Genomic DNA, 21,338 nt, shown 5'->3' with positions numbered 1-21,338 from the left:
TAAGAGAGGGAATATAGTTTCATTAGGGTAAAAGCTACTGAAAATTACCACTTGGTGAATGTTCTATCATAAGCTTGAGGTACATGTAAAAATCTAATATGTGTTTATGTGAATATGAATGAAATTTGAAATTTTCTAAGAGATTTTTGTTTCTTCTTTGCAGGGCAAGGCTCAACACCTCCCCCCATTGGTAAGAATTAATATTTGCATATTTACTAATTTTATATTCTTGTTGCAAAGTTTATATATTTAATAACAATTTTCTATTATTATCACTGAAATTATTTTTAAGGATAAATTTTATAATTATGAATGATTCTTGACATTCACTTGTTCTTAAACTTTCTGCTTATATGTTATAAAGTTTAATAACTACCTAAACATGCTATTAAATTTATATATATGTTTTGTGTATAAATAGTAACTTTCCCTGAACTTGACAGTAAATCACACAACAGGTTTCTACTCTCTTTTAATATTTTAAGACTACAAATAAATGCATTTAAGTTAGATCACAAAATTTTATAGTCTGAAAGCAGGTTAAGAGTTGTCTATCTATGTTATAGATATGTAGATAATAGGTTTGTATATGTCTATATTTCTTTAAGAGTATGGTGCATTTTTCAATGGTATACAAAACCTTTGAGACTATTAAGATATTTTTACATAATAATTTTCAAATTCTACTGAACAATTCAATTAATAGTCCTAATAAATGTCTTGATCCTGAGATAAATTAAATTTAAAAAACGGAGATGCTGCAAATAAATTCATATATAGTACATGCAAAATAAGAGAGAAAATTAAATTGCAGATGGTTAAAAAATCACATCACTTAAACGATGTTACTGAAAATATATTATTTATTTCCTGCATAATCATATGGTTGACAGTACGTATTAAGAAGGTAAGTAAATTGATGAAAACAATTTTGATTTAATATAGTAATGCAAAGTGACAACTAATGTACATTCAACATATCATGAAATTGGGTTATTAAAATGATTATTTTTGTCATTAAATAAAAATTCAGTCCAAATGAAGAAAACAAATAACCATGAAAATACTAACAAAAACACTTCTGAATCTGCATAAGAACTATATTTCCTTATTTTAAAAAAAGGTCTAACATAATTTTACAGTTTTTTAGCATGAGAGTGATGTTTTATAAATAAATGAAAGTCATTCCTGCATAGTAGATTGTGATTGGTTTATGCCACCTACTCAAATGCAACTTAGTATCTCCAACTTTTACAGAAGATTGATTCATCTCAACCATACCAGCTGGTTATTTTTGCAGGAAAGGGATGGGTATAAGGTAGAATGGGGAGTGATTTTTTAAAATGGCAGATGACTCATCACCTTATTGAGGGAGTTTCTGTTACCTCTGAATTGACTCTATTATGACAAGCCTCCAAGTGATGAAACCAGGTAAGTTAACACTGTTAACCAAAATGCAAAGGAAAGTGGTCTCTCCCAAATACTGGCCACAACAATGTCATCAATGGAAACCAGGAGAATTTGCAAAGTGGAGGTTCAAGAACAATGTGGAATTGGCAATTGAGTCAGGTTTTCTAATTTTAAATTCTTATTTGTGAACGGGAATGTGAATTGAACTTAAGATGTGTGCAAAGATATGAAGGAGAGTGGTTCTCTGAAAACCTTTCTTCCTACACCTGGGACTGAATTTGCTTGGCCAGAAGTATCTTCAGGAATGCTACTTATCAAAATAGCATGGTACTGTGTATTAGTCAGGATTCTCTAGAGGGACAGAACTAATAGGAGAGATGTTTATATGAGGGGTAGTTTATTAAGGAGTATTGACTCACAATCACAAGGTGAAGTCCCACAATAGGCTGTCTGCAAGCTGAGGAACAAGGAAGCCAATCGGAGTCCCAAAACCTCAAAAGCAGGGAAGCTGACAGTGCAGCCTTCAGTCAGTGGCCAAAGGCCCGAGAACCCTGGCAAATCACTGGAGTAAGTCCAAGAGTCTAAAAGCTGAAGAACTTGGAGTCTGATGTTCAAGAGCAGGAAGCAGCCAGCAGGAGAAAAAGATGAAGACCAGAAGACTCAGCAAGCCCACTTCTCCTACCTTCTTGTGACTGTTTTTTCTAGCCTCGCTGGCAGTTGATTGGATGATGCCCACTCACATTGGGCGGAGTTTGGGGGAATTGTGGGGAGGGTCTGCCTCCCCCAGTCCACTGACTCAAATGTTAATCTCCTTTGGCAATACTCTCACAGGCATACCCAGAAACAATACTTTGCATCCTTCAATCCAAACAAGTTGACACTCAATATTAACCATCACATACTATTATAAGGAGACTGTTGCGTAATTTTCTTTCTGGTCTGTTTGTAATTCACATCTAAGAAAAGAATGATAGTGGACGATAAAGGGAACTTGTTGCAACATTTCTCTCAAAGCAAAAGGGATCATTGGAAGCCCGCAGACACCAGAATTGGTTTAATCTAAAAATAACAAATTAATAATTGTCAATCTTTTATAATGACAAAATTACAATTGTCATTATAAAAATCATCTATAATGATGACAGTGACTTAATGTGAATAGAAAGAATTCTAAACTCTCTGCTTCCTTCCTCCCTCCCTTCTTTCCACCACCTTACTCCCACCCACTTCTCTTTTCCTTTCTTTTCTCCCACCCTCTCTCCCTCCCTTTCTTTTTTTCTTTTCTTTTCTTTTTTTTTTTTTTTTGAGACGGAGTCTAGGCTGGAGTGCAGTGGCGCTATCTGGGCTCACTGCAAGCTCCGCCTCCCGGGTTCACCATTCTCCTGCCTCAGACTCCTGAGTAGCTGGGACCACAGGCGCCCGCCACCACGCCCGGCTGATTTTTTGTATTTTTTTAGTAGAGACGGGGTTTCACCGTGTTAGCCAGGATGGTCTCGCTCTCCTGACCTCGTGATCCACCCGCCTCGGCCTCCCAAAGTACTGGGATTACAGGCGTGAGCCACCGCGCCCGGCTTCCTCCCTTTCTTTTATTCAATGCATAGCAGATGAAAAAATATTAAGTTAGACCTGATTTTATACTGAAGACTAGAGGTAGTTACTATCCTATTACTGTACTTAATTGGATATGCTGGCATGTAATTATGGGTAAAAGTTTGATGGATTTATTTGTGAGGTATTTGGTTATAAAAATCTAGAGACTAAAGTTTTTCTTTGGAAAATAACACACATAAAAAGTCTATGATCATTTTGCATTTCTGTAATCACAGAATAGTTCTGCAATATTTCATGTATTTTGACATTGCTGAAGTACAATATAATTAAGATGAATTTTTTCTGTATTTAGTAAAAATTAACTTTAACTTTGATTCTAATGAATAAAGCTGTTTTTAAATACTATTTCCATTTTCTTCTCTATTGAGTAATATTGCAATTTTCATTCTTAACTCTTTTCTGTCCTATCATCTCTACTCCTTTTCTAGTTTCTCTCTCATTCTCTCCCTTTTTCCATATTTATGCCATTGTCTTTTACCCAATCTTGTTGAACTGAATTAATTATTACTTGTTGTGTGATATAGCTCAGTTTTTGCCTAATTAAATATTTTAAAATATATTTTTTTGCTTTTCAAAAAGTAAATATACGTTAAGCGGAAAAAAAAAAAAAAATTTAAATACATCTTTATAATCCCAGCATCCAGAGATCACATTAGTTTTTTCTTTTTTAACAAATTTGGTGCATTTTTCTATTCTTTTATAAAGAAAACCGCTTTTTTCAGTAAAAGAGCATGAAAAAATTTTAAAGGACTTTAATCAGTAGTGCTAATTTGCCCTGCAGAATATTTTTTTTTTAACCATTGTACACTCATGTCAACTGTGCATAAACTTATTCCACTACTACATTGTGACGTATTTTCCTCTTTTTAAAGAAACTTGAACTGTGGAAATTATTTCAGTATTTTAACTTGTATCTCTTTGTTATCATGAAGTTAAAGACATTTCTGTAGACTTTGGTTGTTTGTAAACCTAGTTGTGAGTTTCGTTTTTCAGTCCTTTATACACATTTTCATTGCTTTGTTTGCATTTAATTTATTTTTTTAAGAATCCATGAATAGGCCGGGCGTGGTGGCTCACACCTGTAATCCCAGCACTTTGGGAGGTCGAGGCGGGTGGATCATGAGGTCAGGAGATCGAGACCATCCTGACCAACATGGTGAAACCCCGTCTCTACTAAAAATACAAAAATTAGCTGGATGTGGTGGTGTATGCCTGTAATACCAGCTACTTGGGAGGCTGAGGCAGGAGAATCGCTTGAACCAGGGAGTCGGAGGTTGCAGTGAGCCATGATCACGTCACCTCACTCCAGCCTGGTGACAGAGTGAGGCTCTGTCTCAAATATATATATATATATGTATATATATCCATGAATAAATAGAAGTTTTGTCTTTCATTTTTTTTCTCCTGAAACCCTAGCTCTCCTAAAAACCTTCTAACTTTGCCTTTCTTTATCCTTTTCTTTATCTACAACTTTTTAATTTTTTTAATCATCTTTACCCATTATGCTTCATCCTTCTGAACACAATTGCTTTGGATAGGTGAGAAGCTGCTTTCAATTTCGTTTCCCCATTGTTATCTTTAGCCAACGTTCTGTAACTTGTTTTAGATCTGTGTCTATATATTATATGTATCTCTGTATGCATCAATATTTGTATGTATGCATGTATATTTGTGTATATATATTTATGAATACATATACACACCATATACATATACTTATGTATGGTGTGTGTATATGTATGTGTAGATATAGGTACATACACACTATAATGGACTGGGGAGTTAGTATACTGGGATGAGCATACATTTGGGATATGATTCACATATTTATTTTGTCCTTCTTCCATTTTCCATTAATTTAACAGGACCGAGAACGACAAAGATGCCCAGTGTTCCGCTTTCAAGTGGCCCCTTACCTACTCACACCACTGCATTCTCACCCGCAAGCATCTCTGAAAGAGAAAATGACTTCTCAGAGACCACACCATCTCTTAGTTCAGACAATACTTCAACCCAAGTATCCCCGGACTCTTTGGATAATGCTAGTGCTTTTAACACGACAGGTTGGCACACAAAAGTTGTTAACTTAAATATCAGGGCAATGTCATTTAAAAAATTCTAAAGTTATCAGTACAACTTGTCTTTAAATTATTTTCACAGTTTCTGAGGATGTGATTTTGTTGAAGTGCAGAAATTGCAGGAAATTAGTATCTGTGAAATATAGATCGACCAAAGTAATTAACGCATGTTGTTAGGGAGTGCAGAGAGAAAAGGAGGGAGGCAAGATCTCCAAGGACAATCAGGAGGGAAATTTGTTCTAGTATCCTCTGATCTATACACACTCTCCATGATTCTCCCGCTTGGCTTCCTGCCACCCGGACAGATGAGAATTTCCCAAGTTCAGAGATTATCAGTCCTGCTCTCCTTGGAAGGTGCCTTAAACGGGAATCTTCCCATTTCTTTGTTTCATTCTAGATTCTCTTTATCCAAAAATTGTTGAAGATAGAGAATGTATTATTTTTAAATCCATTCTGAGAATTGACAACCCAATTTTGTTATATGAGTTTCTTTTAAGAGCATTTGCATTATTGAAAACATTTTTAATTAAGGTTGTGAGTTCTACTGGTAAAATTAAAGGCAATGTAGCCATGTTCCCAGAAAATATCAGATTGATGTGAGAGATATTTTTGCCAAGGAGGGACACTGATGCTCCTTACAATGCTGTTATAAGTATATGCTCATTTAATGTTTAGCAACAGGTCTGCCAGTGTATTCAGTACTCAAATTTACTATCAGGAGAGTGTTCATGCTTTCCTGAAATAATGTGTTATGTTGACTTTTTTTTGGGGCAAACAGGTTTATAGACATACTTTGATAAAAGATACTAAGCTATTTGAACTGTTTAACAATGCCATTTATCTTCATTTGAAAAAACAAGCATATATAACACCATCACAGAAATTTTGTTTAGGGTACTTCAAAGTATTTTGAGTACCATCCTGATGAAGTTTATTGGATATAGTAAGCAGTTAAATAAACAGTCAGTGCCTTCCTACAGCAAGTACAAGACTGTGCATTTAATCTTCCATTTGTTTCCCTGTCACCATAGCAGAGTAGTGACTAGGTTCTGTCTAAACACTGTAAAAATTTGAACACATTGCCCAAAACTTTTACTAAAGGAAGGCAAGGATGAAGGTGTTGATGACTAGGTAGAACATCTCATGCTATTTTATTATTTTGTTTGTTGCCTGAGTAGTGTTACATAGAGTTTTCCTTTTGAAGGTTCTGTATTTCATGTCACATATACGAATAAAAACGTGCAACATTCCTAACTTTCATTTCCACATTTTAAAAATCTAAAACCACTTAAGCCATAAATTTACAGATAGAGCACAGTATGAGAAAGGTTTAAAGTAGAATAGATTGAAAATAAGGATGAATAATTTCAAAATACTGATTTGCTCTAGCAAAATAATACTGATGGTGAAATTACCTAGAAAAGTTTATGCTTTCAAATAAAAACACACTTTCTTTTCTAGAAAATAATCTTTTCATCAGGTCATATTTCAATTATCTATTGGAATAAAGTCTATATGAGTTATTTAATTTATGATTGTGATTGATTTATACTGCTGAATGCAATTTTTTCATTTATTGATATAATTGGGGTAAAAATCCTTTAGTCCATATTTCTAAGAATATTATATACACTATTCAAAATTGTTCATTTTTGAAAATGGTTACAATAACCATCCATGTGCATAACATTAAATTTAATTGTGTAATTTTATTTTTATAAGAATAGTTGATGACTATTTCAAAACATTTTCAATATAGATGGGTATATGTGTATATATATTTGTATATACTGTTAAATATATATAAAATATATGTATGTATTGTGTGTGTATATACTTTAATCCTATATACACATACATATACATATATACATATAGGAGTAAAGTATATAAAGTGTATACTTCATATGTACTTAAAAGACACACAATGAAAATACCATCCCTTTAAATTCTGTTCCTTAAAGATACCTTTTTAACCACTGTTGTATATCCTCCAGGCTCTCAACATATGATTTTGTGAGTATGTGAGAGACTGTGTGTGTAAGCATGGACATGTGAGATTGTTTCCACATGTTTTCAAACACTAGATCTTATCAACCTTTTCAAATTCTGCCAGTATGCTAGTTAGAAATATTTCATGTTGATTTACATTTAAAAATTTGTTTGTAACACTGAACATTTTTTCATATACCTTTGGACCCTTGTGTATATTAGGTAGATGTTTGTCACATCTCTTGTCCATTTTTAAATTTCTTCTTTTCTTTGTAATTTGTAAGAGATACTAGTATATTGGAAGATTCCTTTCTTATTCTGCCTACAAAGAAATGTTGCATCTGTCAGTTTGTAGAGTTGATGGAGAATTCAGAAAGCTCATAGTGATTTGAAAGTCAGTAATGCCACCTGGAAACACGAATTCTCTGTGGCTGCATCCAGCTCAGGAAACCTCCCAAGGATATGTAAATAGAGGACTCAGGTGCCTGTCACTTTCCAGTCAAGCAAATTTAAATACTGATAGACACATTTTAACAGATACAGTCATTTCACAGTTTGGTAAACTACAATCGCAATTTGCTCCTTATAACCTCTTAATAAATTATTCATCTCCAGTGGGGGAAGATTGATGTAATGATCTCACTTTCCTACCTTAGGTGTTTCATCAGCACAGACGCCTCACCTTCCCACGCATGCAGACTCGCAGACGCCCTCTACTGGAACTGACACGCAGACACTCAGCGGCTCCGCCGCCAATACCACACTCAGCCCTACCCCAGGCAGCAATATCTCAGGTTTGCGGGTCCTTTAGACTTGTGCAAATATGAAGAGTACAAGACGACTACCTGTATTTAAGAATGGTGTGAGGAAATCTAACCACTTATTTAACGTGCAGCTACTGTTAGTTGATGAATTTGGAATTTCAGTCACTCTTAGGAATGTGACACCACAGAACAATTGTCTTTTTAGTAGAGACGAAATAATAATGAGAATTGTTAGACTACAGAAAAATCTGCTCAGGAAGAAAGAGGTATTCAGGACAGTCTATTTTTTTATATATTTTAGGCAATTATTCTACAAGGAAAACTTTTTGTTAGAAGTAAGAAATAACATGCATAAATCTTTACTTAATGACTTTGCACCAACAGAAACCAGGCTGAAGAGTGACTCCTATTATCAATGAAGGGCAGTGAGAAGTTGTAACCACAATGACACTGTTATTTATAGAATGAGAAAAAAGAAAGGAATGGTTTTGTTTCCCATTCAAACATCAAGAATCTTTCAGGATGGCATCTCTGTGTTTATAACAACAGTACAAAATATTTCCTCCCTTTTCTTTTCAAAATTAGTCTCCATATCACTTCGTGGTGCCCTTTTATATGCAAGAAAAACAAGTATGTTTTTTGTCAGATCACAAATCCACACAGTCGCATATGTAATTTCAGTGATCTGAACGCTTGAAAGTTAAAGATATAAATGGTAGACCTATGTAGCTGGCAGGAACATGGTCTTGCTTTAGGTAGGAATCAAGCACATCATATAGAATAATTATTATTTTGCAGTATTAAAACTGCGCCCTTGGCATAAAAGTCATTCCAGACAATCCACCCTCTTTAAACAAGTGAGAGAAGAGCCGCCCTCACCTGCCTCATTCCACCTAGTCTGGCTGCCATGGGAACCACAATAAAAATATTTGGAGCTTTTAGCAAACCCACAGAACCCGAAATTGTGGAAGGGAAGAAACTGGAAAATAACAAAAGGGGACTGACCCCTGGGGGCTAGTTGTCACACAGACTAGTCTGCTGTGTCCTGATCCAGGAATTCTTCCGCTCAAAGTGGCTAATTCCACTGATTAAAAATCTATTAGGATTAATCAACCTGATTAAAATTGTAAATGCCACCCATTACCACCACTGAGAGTACCTGCATAACAAGAGAAAAGAAGTTTTCAAGTGAGGAGGAGGGAAGGTAGGGAGTTCGGGGAGGTTGAGAGTGGAAGCCTCAAAACGGCTTGGGAGCAGGGTCTGCTGGAGAGGGGAGAACAGAACAAGTGAGTGAGGAGTGTGGAAAAGAAGGTGGAAAAAGGCTGCTTTCAAAACTCTGCAGGGGGCCAGTTCTATGTCTGAATGAGTTTTTTAAAAGATGAATAAATGAGCTTTCCTCACTCTTCTACATGTTCTGCTGAAGCCCTCCTCTGGGGATCCAGAATGGAAAACCTCATGTTTATGTTGTTTATTCTGTTCTATGGTTTAGTTAAATTTCGTGGTTTAGCGGCTTTTGAAGACTGAGCTGAGAACCCATGCTCAATTATTTGGAAGATGCATTTTCAATTCTAATGGAATGTATGTGTGAAATTATAGACTGTACTGCATTTGTAACTGGTAGACACCTGCATGCTCAAATCAAAGCCATGTTCAGAACATGCATGCATGTATCACTGCTGAAATACAGACTCTGCCTGCAAATGTGAGATTAATCTCACGTCATTAAACTGATGACCCCAGGGATCTTGACAGAAAATAACCCAACAAGCTCTTGAATAAAGGGTAGCTCATATTTATTTTGCTTTTTCCATGGCAACTAGCATAGTGCTAGTCATCTAGTAGGCACCAAATGAATATACATTGATTGCCTGTGCTGTAATTCTGGTTGTGATGTTGGGCAATGATGTAAAATACCTTACATAATTTGAAGCCTGACAATGAAAAGTTCTAACCCAGTACAATGTGCAGTTTCTTTGGCTACAACCCTAGATTCTATACCAATTAGCCCCTATGTGATTGGAAAATAAGAGAATGATGCCACTGTAATGTGCAGCTTGTTGGATTTCAAGCCAATTTGATTTTTCCTGGCCAGGGGAGCCTGAATTGTGAAAGTAGGATTGTAACCTTCAGCTGGAAAGGAAAAAAAAGAAAACCTTTGAGCTCATGCTGTGGCACAGGCAGGATCCCATTCAGCTCTATTTTAAGAAAATTAAAACTGAGCACCTGCTCCCAGGGATCCCTCCCCAGAGAGGTGTGTGCCTGCAAGGCTCTCAGCATGTATCAAGTTGCACTTCCTCCTGTGCCAACCTTTCACACTCAGAGCTCTACCTCCATCTACGTGGTCTCAGCACCACTAAGACAGCACCTGTCTCTACTGCTTTGATACATTTTTTATATTGCCTAAGGCAGCCTGCAGCCCAGCATTTTAGGCTTCTTGGGCTGTCCAAACTATATAAATATATATATACATATATATACATATATATATATATATATATGTTTTAAGTTGTGCTCTGATTATGAAGCCTCATAGGTTTCCAGTTGTCTGCCCCTAAAGTCATCTTTCCCATAAGCCCTGGTGTTTTGGGTACGGTTCTGTAGAATATATGTGTTGTGGTATAGCAGAAGGGCTTGAAGGTTTGTTTCTTTGCCTTAACTTTAGTAATTGTGCTCATGTTGGCTATCTGACTATTGTCATTGCATGACAGACACAACTGACGGTACTGATGGCCCTTCTGATTGCAGATGTCTCAGGAGAGAGGAGTACAGCCAGCACCTTTCCTACAGACCCAATTTCCCCATTAGCAACCACCCTCATCCCTGCACGCAACAGCTCTGCTGCCTTATCTGCACGCACCTCCAACACCACCATCACAGCGAACACCTCAGGTCTGACTATGGTGCTCTAGGTGTCTTCAGTTATAGATAATGAAATGGAAACTCAAAACTTTAATGCAGCTCTTTTATTTTGTGCCAAATAATATTTGCACAATAATAAAAGAGCTAGTTTCTAATCTAGTTTCTCATTTTACAAATGTTCACGTATTAACACCAAATTACGTAAAAGAAACTTGCCAGTAAGCTTTTTCTGGGCGTATTTTATTTTATTATTAACATTACAAAAGTCCATGGCAAAGAAGAATCAATAATAGGCCTTAATGTCATATAGCTCTGGGATCAAATCCAGTTTCTTCAACTTCCTAGCTGATTATAGGGCAAATTACTAATACTTTCTGTATGTCAGATTTGCTTTGTGTAAAAATGGACATAATAACACTCCTTTCAAAATATTAATGTGATGACTGAATATGTAAAATCTGGTATGTAATAAATATTTAAAAAGAGTAATTGTGACCCTTATTAGAATCCAAATATGCAAAGCCGCGAATGAAAGGGAAATGAATAGTTTGAGGAAGATTGCACATCAACTAAGAATTATATCAAGGAATGAATAGTTTTCCCTCAATTTATACAATGTTCAGTTTAAATGACTTGAAATAAATCTTTGATTCACTTTATTATTTTTAAAACAAGCAAACGTCAAATCAAAAGAGGACTCACAGAGAAAAGATTCCATTAGGAAATTATCTTTGCTAAAGAGTTTTTCTTTTACCTTTCAATATAACAAACACATTAACTTTTATTCTTCTGTTCATTTTCTTGCAGATTCCTACCTTAATGCCTCTGAAACAACCACTCTGAGCTCTTCTGGAAGCACTGTCATTTCAACCCCAACAATAGGTGACGTTACCCTCAGTCACAGCCACACAATCCCCACGTGCCTGGTGATGTGCTCTCACAAGGGCCTTCTACCCACTCTACCTCAGGCTGCTTTCTTTAAGTTGCATTAAGTGTTTGAATCCTGAGGGTGATGGAACAGCAGGAAGACATTTCTCTGCTTAGCAGTGCAACAGCTGATGAGATCAGGATATAATTGTTACTGTCATAATCCATCAGAGAGCATGTGTGAGAAATAACCACATCTACTGGAACTTTTTCTCTCAGGGGTTTAGGTCTTAGTATGGGAAAGAACAGGCCCATCAAAGGGGCTGTCCATTGCAAGCAGTGAGCAGCATAGGGCTGGTTGCAGAGTTCCAGTTAAGCAGTGAGAGGGCATGGAGATAAAGGAAAGAGACATTGACGGGTGGCTACAGCAATACTGGTATGTGTGAATCAGCAAGTAAGCTGATCAGAGCTTACAAGCCCACTATTCTCTCCACATTCTTCCAACCCAGAATCGAGGTGAGCAGAGATCTCTTAGCTTACACAAAGCACATGTTCTCCCAATTATTCACTGAAATGCATACACCCACACAAGACACTACTCGATTTGTTGAGAGAGCAATTTGTTACCCTGGATCTAGTAGATGTGCAAAGAGCTTACAAAAGCTAATCTAGAGAATGAAGCAGTCCTTGCCTTTTCTCTGACTTTTTTTTTTTTTTTTTTTTGGTAAACAAAAAGTATGAACTTCGTACTATGGGAGTTATAATTATATAAATTGACATCGAGACTAATCAAACAAATGAAGACCTTTAAAATATTTTTGGCTGTGTGAATCTTCAGCCATGTTGCCATACTGCAATTAGATGTGTACCTAAAAGTCTTAATATTGCTAATTGCATTTACTGGGTATGTTCATGAAAAAGTTTGTAGAATTAGCTCACTCCTTTATAATGCTTTAAGTTTTGAAATGAAAACCTGTACTAGGCAAATTCTTCATATTCTGTTAAATCTAACTAGATAGACTTTGTGAAGTAGAAGTACTGTAAATCAGCTTTCCCCAAAATGACATGGAAGATAGTCTAAAGCAAAATTTTAGTCATTTACATTCTTTTTTCCTCCATTACAGCTACTACTCCATCCAAGCCAACATGTGGTAAGTTTATTTACTTAGAATCAGCATACCTCACTTTGGGATAGCACTTTAATTACATCTTTCTTTATTCCAAGCTTTCAGGATCCACTAGCAAGCTGAACTCACTAGCTCTAATTTCTCACCAATGACTAGTCTCAAATTTTAAGAGCTAGTATCTCTTAGTAGTAAGATGTTTTGATTTTATATTCAGACCTAGATTTGAGTACCAGGATGTGTACTCGCTACACAGGGACATAGAGTTGGGAATGATAAACACTGGGAAATACAAGAGCGATGATGGAGGGAGGAAGGCAAGGGTTGGAAAACTACCTATATTGGGAACTATGCCTACTTCCTGGGTGTCGAATTCAATTTTACTGCAAACCCCAGCATCATGCAATATACCTTTGTAACAAACTTGCACATATAACCCTGGAATCCAAAATAAGAGTTGAAAACTAAATTTTCCAGTTAGACAACTTTGGTAAAGCTACTTAATTTTAGTTTAAGTATTTGAAAAAAAAATGAAATGACAGCAAGTTTGTTGGTGTACGGGGGAGGACAAGGATTCAGTGTGATGATAAATATAAAATGTGGATAATACCTTCAAAGCTTATCAAGAAGAAAAATCTCTCTCTCTTTCTCTCTCTTTGTGTCTTGCTTGTTAGGGGCTGGTTCAAAGCAGATACTTGAAAACAGTTTGTCTCTCTCTTTTTTTTTTTTTTCTCATTTTCTTCCTTGATTCTCAGTTGAAGCAAAGTGGTTCTTCATGGTCAGGGCTTATTCCTCCATTCATTTCTAAGTCTCACCACTGGAGTCACTGCCTTCAGTAGCTTTCCGTACATTTAGTGCAAAGAGAGGACTTCATATGTATGTTTAATTAATATTATCTTTTATAATCATGTAGTTACTCACCTCTCCTCCTCTCTTCTTGCATCATTGCCTCCTTATGTTCTTCACTTAAGTAATATGGAACCACTTGCAGTTTTCTTTCTTTCCTTCCTTCCTTCCTTCCTTCCTTCCTTCCTTCCTTCCTTCCTTCCTTCCTTCCTTCCTTCCTTCCTTCCTTCTTTCTTTCCTTTCTTCCCTCCCTCCCTCCCTTCCTCCCTCCCTCCCTCCCTCCTTCCTTCCTTCCTTCCTTCCTTCCTTCTTTTTCTTTTCTTTTCTTTTCTTTTCTTTTCTTTTCTTTTCTTTTCTTTTCTTTTCTTTTCTTCTCACTCTGTTGCCCGGGCTGGAGTGCAGTGGTACAATCTCAGTTCACTGCAACCTCTGCCTCCCAGGTTCAAGTGATTCTCCTGCCTCAGCCTCCCAAGTAGCTGGGACTACAGGCACATGCCACCGAGCCCAGCTGATTTTTCTATTTTTAGTAGAGATGGGGTTTCACCATGTTGCCCACGCTGATCTTGAACTCCTGACCTCAGGTGATCAACCCGCCTCAGCCTTCCAAAGTGCTAGGATTACAGGCATGAGTCACCCACTTACAGTTTTCTAAACATATACTGTTCCTTCCTGCCTCTGTGGCCACTCCTGCTCTTCCTCTACAATTGGAATTCTGCTCCAACCTCATTCCCCAAACCCCATGTCTATTTTTCTATTTCCTGTCCATATTTTAAAACACAAACTAAGTCACTTTCTCTGGAAATCCTGTCCCATACCTTCCAAATGGAACAGATCTCTCTCTTTTTAGTGCCACATTATTTCTGGCATAATCTTATTTTAGAGGTTTGTATGTCTCCTGCAATTCATGCACGTGTCTGCCTCCACATTGGAGGACACATTTCTAAAAGCTGATTATATCTAACTTGCCTTTGAATTCCTAGTGTTGATGACCATGTCTTATGCATGACAAAGGCTTAATAATTTTTGGTGAATAACAATGAATTAATAAATTTATATTTGTTGTAAAGATATTTTTATCACTCAGCAGAAATTGTTGACACTAAAAAAAATGGTGCTTTGGAGGTATATTATCAATCATAATTTTATCCAAGTTAAGGAATGAATGAGGGCTTCTGGTCTCTGAGTAATTAATGCTCCACATATATGAAGAGACAGATAGTTAATAACTACATTTTAGAAAACAAGAAAATTATAAAGCAAGAATAAATGTGTCAGATGCATCATTTATTTGTGCATCAAGTCAACAAGTAACTAGTGAGTTCCCATTAATGATAAATATTATGCATATTCCTGGATTTACAGTGATAATAAAAATAGACCAGACTTTGCTCTCATGGAAATTCCAAGTCCAGCTAGGAAGACAGACACTCATCTGGTAATCATTCAAATATAAATTTACAAGCTGGGGTTGTTGATAGGGCAGTAAAGCACAGAGAATTACGAGAAAAATGATATAGAGGCATCTGATATGTTTCTTCCTTTTCATGTTTTTGGGGATATTTGGTTAGTTGATTTGATATTTTGGCATTTGCATGAATGTGGTTTTGTTTATTCTGGAAAAATAAGATAACACTCAATGTTCTATTTTCTTTTAGCTGAAAAATATGCAAACATCTCTGTGGATTACTTATATAACAACAAAACTAAATTATTTGCAGCAAAGCTAAATGTTAATGAGAATGTGGAATGTACAAACAATAATCACACACACAATATTTGCACAAACAATGAGGTGCTTAATCTTCCAGAATGTAAAGAAATGAATGTTTTCGTATCTCATAATTCATGTACAGATCATCATAAAGAATTAAAATTAGATGTGCCACCAGGTAAATATGAATTTATTTCTTTTCATAAATTTATAAAATCAGTACACTTTCGCGTGTGGTGTTCTCCACTGGTCACAGGAACTGGTCTGGTGAGAGAACAGGGCTGAGGAAAAGGAAGTCCCTTGGAAAAGAGTGGGTGAACTTTCTGCTTTCTTAACCAAGTAAAAATGATAGAGTCATATAAGTCTTCTGTTTATAATCATAAATTACCACTTCTACCAGGGAGATGTTCATATATACTAAATATAATTTATCCTGCTAAGTGATTGTCTACAAGCTTTCTTTATTCTCTACTTAACTGAAGTCATTAATTACATATGTACATATATTTATTCTGCTTTAAGTACACATTTATCTTAATTATATTAGGGAGAAACATAAAGGATTTGATGTGTATGGGAAGAACAAAATGCATTCAAAAGAGGAAGGTTATGGTCATGTTAGGGAGATCAAGCTGGTTTTGTCAGCTAAGCTACTGCTGGGAAAGAGGAGGGGGTGACAGGCGTCGGGCAGACTCCAGGGAAGCATCTCTTAGCCAAAAGCATTCTGGAAAAGGGATTCCAGAGCTGTGTAATTTAAAAAAAAAAAGTCATATCATTTAATAATTCGAGACTATTAATATATTTATTAACATTTAAATATGTTAAAATCCATTTAATTTATTCATTTTCCCAAAATATTACTGAGATAAATTACTAATTAAATGCAGAAGGTAACAATACTTAAAAATGCATTTCCCAAGAAGGAAACCCCCAATACTCTTTATAATAATCATTCAATTCAAAGTAAGTAAAGAGTAAACAAAAATTGAAGATATAAACAAAAATACAAAACGGAATGAGTGTTTGTTTTAAAATGTGCAAAAGCTACAATTTTATCAATGTTTGCTTGCATTTCATTTTTTAACGTAGTATAACTTATAAATGAAACACTACCAAAATATATGGTGCTAAAAATAATAAAGTAAATAATTTAAAAAACACCAAATCCCTAGAGTTATTAGACTTTTCCCATAGCAATCTCAATACTTACCAAATTCTATGTTATTAGCATAATTTCAGTGGCTTTAACTGAGAAGTTAGGAATTAGTGAGGGCTTGGGGCACACATTATGAAATACTAATCAAATTTATTTCTGTATCTTCTTGACAGAGGTTGAAAAGTTTCGGTTAGATGATTGTACACCGGATGTAAAAGCAAATACCACTATTTGTTTAAAATGGAAAATTATTGAACCCTTTGCTTGTGATAAAAGTAAAATTACCTACAGATTTCAATGTGGTAAGAATATAACATTGACCAGAGATTTTTTTTTTTTTTGGTAGTACAATGTTGCTCTAGATATTATTTAATTTTACTCTCTGTCCTTTCTCTCTTCCTCTCTGCCTCTCTTTTCTCCCTCTGTTTGTCTTTTTTCTTTCTTGTCTTTTTCTTGGTCTCTGGTATATTTAGAGTCAAATAATTAAATTATTTATACCATTCAAACAAATTCACAAAATGAATATTTCTCATGAAAAATAAATATCTAAAAATTAAAAGTCAATTAATTTACAATAATTTTCTTGGCAATTATTATACACAGGCATTGTTGAAGAGATCATGAGATAAGGGTGTTATAAGAAAATAATAATACACGAACTCTGTTATGAAGGAAAACAAATACAAGATTGTATGGTTCAAAAGTTTACTTTTTCCATTCTGCATCAACAAAATTGATACACAAGTTCAAGAACACTTAAATAACAAGAAAGCAGAAAAAGAAGAGCAAGTGCATCTAGGGATATGTTTGGGTTTGAATTGAGACAACTAATAATTGAGATAGTATTTTTAAAGTGTATTTGAATTTAATGCGATGAACTCTCCCACCCTTTGACATAAAGTCATCTGCCAGGCCATAGCTGGCATGACAGATAGATGTGCGCAGGTGTGCATGTGCATTCACGTACATCCACAGATACACGCATAGAGGATGGAGCATTGCACTGGGTGTAATCATTACATAATCATCATAGTATAGATTCATGGCCATGAGGCAAGCGGATGAGGAAAGGAACAGCAAACATAAGACAGACCAATGATAATAAAATGTTTTCTCTAGAGAATCTGTTAGACAAAGACTAGCTGAGGTGCAATCTCAACTTTAAGTTATATTTGCTATATACAGATTGAGCATCCCTAATCTGAAAACCCAGAATCCAAAATGTTCTCAGAATCCAGTACTTTTTGAGTGCCAACATGATGTGGCTCAAACAAGTGAAAAATTTTACATGTGACCTAAAGTGACTGGTCATAGTCAAAATGCAGAAACACAACACAGAATTTAGTCAGCATCCCCAGAGAAAAATAAATGACCTCAAGCTATTCATATATGAGGTATATATGAAACATAAATGAATTTTGAATTTGAACTTGTGTCCTATCCCCAAGATATCTTATCATTTATATGCAAATATTCCAAAATCTGAAAAAAAAAAAAAAAAAAAAACCCAAAAAAAAACTAAATCCAAAACACTTCTGGTGCCAGGAATTTTGAATAAGGGAAACTCAGCCTGTATTTTCTTAAAAGTGGAATGTAGCAAAATTATTTTCAGGATCTTTTACTTTTATTATTTTGACAATCTCCATGGATGTTTCAATCTGATAAATATTAAATAGAGAATTATAAATGTGAAATTAGAAAATAAATGTGTGTGTGAAATATTGCATAGATATACTCATTTGAAATATTTCTTTATTTCAGGTAATAAAACATATAATAAGGGAGACATTTATTTAAAAAACCTTGAACCTGAATATGAGTATAAGTGTGACTCAGAAATACTCTATAATGACCACAAGTATATTAACATAACCAAACTTATAAAAACAGATTTTGGGAGTGAGTATGTTACTTACATTTATATATAAAATTGCTTTCCTTTTCATGTTCTTATAATTCCTTGAGAATCATAGGAAATGAGTTATCTTTTTACTGTTTTTGATACTTTTTAAGCATATGCTTTTTATTTCAACGAAGCTCAATTTATCTATTTTTACTTCTTTTGCTTATGCTTTTGGTGTCATATGTAAAAGTCCACTGCCAAGTCATGCAGATTTATCCATATGTTTTCTTCTAAAAATTTTATAGCATTAGCTCTTAAATTTAGCTCTGTTACCTACTTTGAGTTAATATTTGTATACGGTGTGAGGTAAGAGTCTAATTTCATTTTGTTGCTTATGGCCATCTAATTTTTTAGTGCCATTTGCTGAAAACACTATTTATTCTCCCATTGAATAGTCTTGCCATTCATATCAAAAATTAGTTGACCATAATGATGGGTTTATTTCTGAACTTTCAGATTTATTTTATAGATTTATATGTCATGCTTATACTGTCAATTACTGCTGCTTTGTAGTAAACTTTGAAATTGGAAGCTGTAAGTTCCCCCAAATTGTTACTTTTTCTCAAGATTGTTTAGAATATCTAAGGGAACTTGGAATTCTGTATGAACTTTAGGATCAATTTTTCAATTTTTATGAAGAAGTCATCTGGGATTCTTTCAGGGGTTGCACTGAATCTGTAGATCAATTTGGGAAATATTGCCATCTTAACCATGTTAGTCTTCCAGTTCATGAACACAAGGTGTCTTCTTCTTTAATTTATTTTCAAAATGTTTTGTAGTTTTCAGTGCATTAGTCTTATAATTCTTTTGTTAAATTTATTTCTAGTTTAAGTTTATACCTGGTTATAATGCTGTTGTTTTCTTAATCACATTTTCAGATTTGTTACTAATGTACAAAAATACAATTGCTTTTTCTGTATTGATCTTGCAATCTGTCACATTACTGAACTTGTTTATAAACGATAATATTGAGAAATTTTTGACACAGCTTACTAATGTGATTCTAAGTTTTGTTTTGTTTTGATTTGATTTTGAGACGGAGTCTCGCTCTGTCACCCTGACTGGAGTGCAGTGGGCGATCTCAGCTCACTGCAACCTTCGACTCCTGGGTTCAAGCAACTCTCTGCCTCGGCCTCCCAAGTAGCTGGGACTACAGGTGCCCGCCACCACACCCGGCTAATTTTCTGTATTTTTAGTAGAGACGAGGTTTCACCGTGTTAGCCAAGATGGTCTTGATCTCCTGACCTCGTGATCTGCCCACCTCGGCCTCCCAAAGTGCTGGAATTACAGGCATGAGCCACCATGCCTGGCCCGTGATTCTAAGTTTTATATAAAAAGGATAGTTGAAGGCTAAAGAGGCTGCCTAAATCCATGTCTCCTTATAATCCTCCAAAATAATATATAGCTACAAGAAGAGCAAATAAAACTATGTAAAAACTATATCCTCAGCATAACTAGAAAATTTTAATATATTTTTATAAGTACCACAATTATTACATTCTTTATGAATCAGTGAAACAAAATAGAAATCCCAGAAAACTATGTTTTATATTTGAAAAAAGCACAAAATGTTTTCAGTGGGAGAAAAATAGTCTTTTCAACTAATGATACTGGTATCTCTGTAGAAAGAAAATGAACATCAGCTCTCACCTCTCAACAAACATAAAAATTAATTCAAAATGAATTCCAGACCTAAATACTAAAGCTATAATTATAAAAATTCTAATCAAAAGACATAGGAGAAAATGTGTGCCTTCAGCAAAGATTTCTTAGGACGCAAAAGCAAGAAACATAAAAATTTTTTGATGAATTGGAGTTCATCAAAATTTAACATTCCTGCTCTTTGGATGAAGCCATTAAGGAAATAAAAAAGTAATAAATCATTTGTAAAAATCAAAATTAAATTTTTCAACAACAGAAGTTTTTTCAGAACATATAGAGAGCTCTTTCAGCTGCAAAATAAGGAATAAAATAGCCCAATTGAAAATGGACAAACATTTTTAATATATACTTCACAAAAGAGGATATATAAGCGGTTAATAAACACATTAAATGATGCTCAACATCATTAGTTATCTGAGAAATGCAAATTAAAACAATACCGAGATGATAATACTATACATCCATTCAAATGACTGAACTTAAAAAGACAGATACTACTATTGGTTAGGATGTGCAGCCATGACCCAGGAATTTCACTACAGGTATTTACCAAAGAGGAAACATGACAAAGCAGATTCATTCATAGTAGCCAAAACCTGGAAACAGCCCAAATGTGTATTAACTGCTGAATCATAGGTAAAACATGGTATATCTTTACAATAACTACTGATAGATTTTTACAAGGTAACTATGACACATGCAACTAAATGGATGAATCTTCAGAACATTACATTGAGTGCAATATGTTAGGTGTGAAAAAGTACTTACTGTTTAATTTTATTTACATGCAATGGGTAAAAAGACAAATTTAATCTGTAGTAACAGAAATTTGATCAGACGCTATGTGAGTCTGGTCAAAGGAACTGAGTTGACTGGGAAGTGTCACAGAAGGACATTTTGGGATCACAGAAATTTTCTTCATCCTGATTGTGGTGTTGGTTATGTGGATGTATACATTTGTTAAAACTCATTAAACTATACCTCAAATGGGTACATTTTAATGTCAATTTTACTTCATACACTTTATTTAGACATTTATCAGTTTTTCTCAGTTTCAAATGACTAGTTACTGAAAGCAATGACAAGTGCCACTCAATGATTGCTACATTTATTAGTGCTGTGAATGCTAGGTTTTCAGCACAGCAAAACCTACAAATCTCAGGATTTGTAGGTAGTATCTGGGTAATAATATATATGAATAATGTGTATGAAAGGAAGAGGGGATTCTCAGATATCTTCAAGTCAGTGGAATGCTTAGGTTTCACAATGCCAATCTGGTGTGACATTTACTTTGTTGAAGGAATTTACTCTAAAACAAATTAAATAAGCCCAGATGCATTTCTTTAAATTTTATT

At 34.9% G+C, this 21,338-nt stretch overlaps 1 protein-coding gene across 2 annotated transcripts in view; it reads left to right on the top strand.

Annotated features, from left to right (window-relative positions):
* Window positions 1-21,338, top strand: part of PTPRC (protein tyrosine phosphatase, receptor type C) — a 122,048-nt gene that overhangs the window by 55,126 nt on the left and 45,584 nt on the right. The window contains exons 3-11 of one of the 2 annotated variants that reach the window (XM_025390893.1): window positions 164-190; window positions 4,887-5,084; window positions 7,748-7,885; window positions 10,601-10,744; window positions 11,522-11,596; window positions 12,706-12,732; window positions 15,207-15,440; window positions 16,592-16,720; window positions 18,180-18,317. In XM_025390893.1, the coding sequence (XP_025246678.1) occupies window positions 164-190; window positions 4,887-5,084; window positions 7,748-7,885; window positions 10,601-10,744; window positions 11,522-11,596; window positions 12,706-12,732; window positions 15,207-15,440; window positions 16,592-16,720; window positions 18,180-18,317 (1,110 nt within the window). The remainder of the gene's footprint in view (window positions 1-163; window positions 191-4,886; window positions 5,085-7,747; window positions 7,886-10,600; window positions 10,745-11,521; window positions 11,597-12,705; window positions 12,733-15,206; window positions 15,441-16,591; window positions 16,721-18,179; window positions 18,318-21,338) is intronic. The other variant, XM_025390894.1, reaches the window with a different exon arrangement.

This window comes from Theropithecus gelada, chromosome 1 (genome assembly GCF_003255815.1).
Source record: "Theropithecus gelada isolate Dixy chromosome 1, Tgel_1.0, whole genome shotgun sequence".
Classification (NCBI taxonomy): domain Eukaryota; kingdom Metazoa; phylum Chordata; class Mammalia; order Primates; family Cercopithecidae; genus Theropithecus; species Theropithecus gelada.
The sequence above is the reverse complement of the archived record's forward strand: the minus strand, read 5'-3'. Positions and strand labels throughout refer to the sequence as shown.